Genomic DNA, 6,000 nt, shown 5'->3' on the forward strand with positions numbered 1-6,000 from the left:
AGAGAAACAGTGTTAACGTTTCAGGTCTCTGATCTTTGATCAGAACTGTTCTGATGCTACCAGACCTGCTGAGTATTTCCAGCTACTATAATGGTCATATGATGATACCTCCAAGAACAGGAGAAATCAGATTTTGCAACCTGTGTTTGCTTGTTCCACAGTAAAATGCCTTTTTTTAAAAATAAAAGATAATCATGCAACAACAAAAAGTTAATCAATTCTATTTAGATATTTTGATATACTTTATTTGCAGGTCAATAAGAAGTACTGGAATTAGACATGTTTCAAGAATTTTTGGCAAATTAATTTAAAATATCCCTTTAAATAGTTACTTTAAATAGTTAACTAAGGAATGAAAAATGGAGGGAGTCTCACCATTTCACTCTTGTGACTCTTTTATCAGCTTACTTCAGAGAACCATGGGTAGATGCCTCGAGGTAACTGCCTACTATTAGGACCTGATGGGATGAACAATAAAGATTCAAGAAATGTGAAATGGAGAAAATATCTGAAAAAAGTCTCTTTCTAGTTGGCATTGGGTGGAGATAAAAGAAAAGCATGTTAATCAGGTGTTCCAGTCCTCCTTATCATCCCATGACCTCTGCTGGAAAGCATAATGGGCGGCACAGTGGCGCAGTGGTTAGCACCGCAGCCTCACAGCTCCAGCGACCCGGGTTCAATTCTGGGTACTGCCTGTGTGGAGTTTGCAAGTTCTCCCTGTGTCTGCGTGGGTTTTCTCTGGGTGCTCCGGTTTCCTCCCACAAGCCAAAAGACTTGCAGGTTGGTAGGTAAATTGGCCATTATAAATTGACCCTAGTATAGGTAGGTGGTAGGGAAATATAGATACAGGTGGGGATGTGGTAGGAATATGGGATTAGTGTAGGATTAGTATAAATGGGTGGTTGATGGTCGGCACAGACTCGGTGGGCCGAAGGGCCTGTTTCAGTGCTGTATCTCTAAACTAAACTAAACTAATGCCAGGATTAGGCTGGACAGTTTGGCAGAAAAGTATTTTCTTGGGATGTGGGTGATGTTGACAAGGCCTGATTTAGTAGTTCAATCCTACTTACCCTGAGTAGGTGATGGTGGGTCTTAACATTTACACAACTGAGGGGCTTGCTAGGCCACTTGAGGGGACATTTAAGAGTAAAGCACATAGTGTGAACTAGAGTCACGTGTAGGTAAGACCCAGTGTAGGCAGGTTCCTATTTCTGAGGGCATTAGTGATCCAGTTGTTTTTTTGTGACAACAATTCAATGGCTTTTATGGTCATTTTTTCTGGTGCTATCCCAACATTTTATTGAGTTGAATTTCACAACTTGCCATTAGGGATTTGAACTCAATCTTTGGGTTACTTAGAGGTCTTAAAGTCATTGGCCAATAGAAAACTTTAAGAGCTAGAGTAATGCAAGCATGCAGATTTACTCTCCATGATTTGAATTAACACTTTTGAGAACAAGAGTGTAAACTGAGTTAACTATTACAATGTATAATAACCATACAAAAGAACATAGAGTGGATTTTCCAATGTTTTTCGTTTTGGTATCTGCAAAATTCCACTTTAGTAAAATTCAGAGAGTGGTCTGTCTGTCGCCTTCTGCACAATGTATTCTAGATCTGATTATTTGTTTTAAGAATCATTTTATAATAGGAATGATGTGTAACTGTGAGAGAAATCTTATCTTTATTACAGAGGTGCACAGGAACCTGCTCAATGAACGTCCAGGTACCTCCCAAACCTCAGCTATGCAACTTTTTGTATTGCTCAAATTTCCATCTCTTTTTCTCAAGTACTGACACAAGGTTTCTGAAAACTCTGAAGGCTGAAGATAGATATCAGAAAAAAATGACCTAAGAGAAAAGAGCCACAAGATGTGATTTATATGTGACTTATTAAAGTGAGGACTCCTAGTGAAATATAAATCTTATCTCATGGCTCTTTATACATATACCACGTTAGATAAAACAGGAATCAGATTGTAATACTTCATGTACACACTACTGAATTTCATATTGTTCCTGGTGATCTTCACACTTAACTATATTTTCTCAATTATGACATCTCCATGAAATATATTTCATAGAAATGACATTATGTGGTATATGTAAATGGAATAAAAGTTCTAATAGACTGTTGCAGAAAAGATCTTAACATTTTAATACTGCTGTGCACATGCAGTGGAATGTGCAATCTCCATACATATTCAAGGCTGTCACTAACCATTTGTGCTTTATTTTGAAAAGACCCTTACACTGCCGGATTCTCAAAGATTTGTGAAACTTATTTTAGCCTTGATTTTGATTTTTTTTTTTTTCTCCCCTCCCTTTCGGATCTCACCACAATTTGTTTGTAGCTGAACTTAGAGGGCTGGGAGCAGAGCCACAATTTAAGTGGGGTGAGATTTTTGACAAGTACAGATCACAGGCTGTGGTGATTGCTGTCCATTTCTCCTATATTTCACCTCCTTGAAATGTAGGATATAGAAAACTAGCCTGTGGGTGACCACAAATTAAACCAGCTCCCACCACTCTAAAGCATATCAGCCCCAAATCATTGTTGGAAATACATTCTGTTGTTAATGTGTTCTACCTTAGCAAACATTCACGTAGGCAATTTTAAAGCATAACTTTGCGGCAGTTAAGGGTTTGACCAGATTTGCTTTATTAATTCCATATTATGGAGCTGTTTTATTTTCCCAAGCCCTTTGAGGATTGTATAAACATTGTGTGTAGCAGATTTACTTCTTAAAAAAATCATGTTTTTCATTCTGAATTATTCAATAATACTTTGCCTAAAAATGTAATGTAGATGGATATCTTCTAAATTATTGTAATCCCTTGGTCCTCAAAGGGTTAACAAAGCAGATATGCTGAATAGGAAGCATGACTAATGCTTATTCACAAAGATAGTTATTTAAGGGTAAATAGTAGATACAAACATTATTATGTAGTTTGCTTAAACTGAAATAAGAGAATTGAGTTTATATTTCATGCCCATTTTAAGCTTTCTATGGTTCACTAGAACATTGGAGCCAGAAAGTAAATACACAAGTGATTATTGTCCAGTTTATCGTCTCACAAAAACAACAAACTAGGCAGACTCACTGACTGCTGTTAATCTAACTCCACCTGTATGTAGAATTAAATTGCTTGAACATAACTATAGATGATGCATTGGTTGAATTATAAAAAGTCCTACCTAGCCCTTGATACCCTTTGCACGTGTAGTCTCAAAGCACATCAATTTGCATGTTACAAAGCTACAATAGTAGTTTGCCACATCACAAGTGTAAAGTAACCACTGCAATCTTACCTTGTTTGGCTGACCGTAGGACTGATCAGGACTGATCATGATTCAATCGCACTGACTGCAAAGGCTAAAGATTTGAAAATAAAAACCAATCTTCATCTCGCCCAGAGTCTCCAAGTTCAACATGCAACAAAAAGCAGCAGCAAGTTTCACCGAGAGAACACTAAGATTCACACATCTGCTGTTAAGACCTCACGTTTAGAACTACAATCCTTCATTACAAGTTTTTTTAAAAATACTGCATTTAAAAGGCATTCAAATATAAATGCAATGACCAATCCATACCTAAGTTTTAAATATGTCCACAATCGCCTTTTAGTTTTGAAGGGTAAAGAGTAGGTACTGTGAAGTCACTTATTATTGATCTAATATGAATGCATTGAACAGTAGACATCTTTTTTTGGGTGCTTGTCATCTATCTGTACCAGTTTTGGGTAAATAAGTATTTGGCTTTTCTTCATAACTGCTGCTAGAGAGTTATTTGGAGGGGTCTTGTAAACTTTGGATTACTTAATTAAAAACAAAAATCTGAAATAATAAAGTGCTGGCAATACTCCGATCTGGCAGCATTTGTGGAGAGAGCAATAGAGTTAAATGTTTCAGGTCAATGGCCTTTAATCAGAGTGGTCATCGACCTAAAACGCTAACTCTGTTTCTCCACAGATGTTGCCAGAGCTGCTGAGTATTTGTTCTTGTAGGGTTTGACTTTTGCTATTTGCTAATCTGCTGCATTTCTTGATATAGGCGTGGAAATGAGCCAATACTGAGTGGACCACGGCGATCTGGTGGCAGACGCGGAGTGATGGATAACACTTCACTAGAAAACTCTGATGAAGATGTTGGAGGACGAGATGCGGACTTCAACGGCACAAAATCTAATGAATAATGACTCTAGCATACCGTACTATGGTATAGAAGGGGGAAAATATACACAAATGGTTAGAAAAGCTTTAAAAAGGTCACATACTCATGGTATTAGCAGGGCACAATTTTTCCATTTTATAAAGCTACCCCTTCACAATTTAAAAAAAATTACTTTCACATGCATGAAGCCAAAACTTTTATTTTGCTAAACATTTTACATGTATCAAAGTTTCAAATAATATTCTATCATTTAAGTTACATTGTAAAAATACTAATTAAAATATGTACCCCTAAAAGTTCACTGCCTGATGGGTTAGCATTTTAAAAATTTGTTGCTAAACTATAAATGAAATAGCATCAAAAATATAAGAATGCACACTTCCCTCACTGAAATGATTTGGTCCTATGCAGTAGCACTGCTATCAGAGATGGGTGGTGCCCTTGTGTCTTTATTGGAAGAGCCAAGCACATTACTGTACTATTTGCAATATATGCCTACTAGACCATAGCAATACTGGTCACAAGTGCATTGTTTAGCCACTTGAACTACTGGATTTAAAAATAAACTATTGTTTGCAGTAATATATTCGTAACATGCTAAACTTAGTCCGCATAAAGTGTTTCTGAAGCTGTTTCTGACCCACTATCACAAATAAAGGACTTTGTATCACAATGTCAAGCATTTGATTTTTTTTCCCTTAAATGTACATTTTGTTTCTCCAGGTTTTCTCTAGCTAGCTACAACCCAAACAAAATAATAATTATTATAAACCTGCCAGTCAAAATGGAAGTTTACAGGAATTTGGTATCGCAACTCAAACAGCTCTTGCAAAAGGAAGAAAACACTACCAGTCCAGTCCTACCTAATCAAAAGTGTTTTCCTATCTGCCAACTATCAGTCAGAACACAGAGCACAAAGCTCCCCAGAAATTTGATATCAAAATGCTACTTTGGTAATCTCATGTAGATCACAAAACGAGTGAATGGAAATGTCAGAGTCATCTGCCAGGGAGTGTTTTCTGAGTGGGAAATTGGGATTTCTGGATTCAACCTCATATTTTATAGAATAAGGATTGGGACAGCTATTCACAGGCATAGAATTGAGTAGAATGGTGCACGGGACTAACATAATGGCTCGTGAAAGTACTCTGAAACATGCATATACCTGTGGACATAATTGACATCTTAATTCACATTTGTAATGTTTGGTTTCAGCAGCCACCTTAAGAACTCTGATAGGACTAGCGGGGAACCTACAGAAGAGGAAAATGCTTCTGCTATTGAAATTTGGAGTGTTTAAACGCCTTGTTGGGTTGTTTTGTAACCTGGCTGAAGGAAGTGGTGTGTCCTCACTCAGTCATCAGGAACAGTGGCAAGAAGGGAAAGTGAAATGGCAGTCCACCAACTATAGCACAAAACTAACAAATTAAATGACTGTGTTATCAACAAAACATCTGCTACCTTTATAAATGTAGTTACTTCACAAAATATTTCCACTGCAAATCCCAGAATAGTGAATCTGGAATTGCGGATTGCACATTAATACAGAGGGTCTTTTACTGTTCAAAAAGAAAAATGTATTCCACTTTCCTCCCCACTTCTTTCTTTTGGGCCTCCTTATCTCGAGAGACAATGGATACGCGCCTGGAGGTGGTCAGTGGTTTGTGAAGCAGCGCCTGGAGTGGCTATAAAGGCCAGTGACAGGCTCTTCCACAGGTGCTGCAGAGAAATTTGTTTGTCGGGGCTGTTGCACAGTTGGCTCTCCCCATGCGCCTCTGTCTTTTTTCCTGCCAACTACTAAGTCTCTTCGACTCGCCACATTTTAG

The 6,000-nt window shown here is 37.6% G+C and overlaps 1 protein-coding gene across 1 annotated transcript in view; it reads left to right on the plus strand.

The window, feature by feature from the left end:
* Window positions 1-4,847, plus strand: part of LOC137383411 (myosin-11-like) — a 163,779-nt gene extending 158,932 nt beyond the window's left edge. Inside the window, 1 exon segment of the mRNA XM_068056218.1 lies at window positions 4,055-4,847. Within this exon segment, the coding sequence (XP_067912319.1) occupies window positions 4,055-4,196 (142 nt within the window). The 3' untranslated portion in view covers window positions 4,197-4,847.
* Window positions 4,848-6,000: the final 1,153 nt, after the last annotated feature.

Source organism: Heterodontus francisci, chromosome 24, assembly GCF_036365525.1.
Source record: "Heterodontus francisci isolate sHetFra1 chromosome 24, sHetFra1.hap1, whole genome shotgun sequence".
Lineage (NCBI taxonomy): Eukaryota > Metazoa > Chordata > Chondrichthyes > Heterodontiformes > Heterodontidae > Heterodontus > Heterodontus francisci.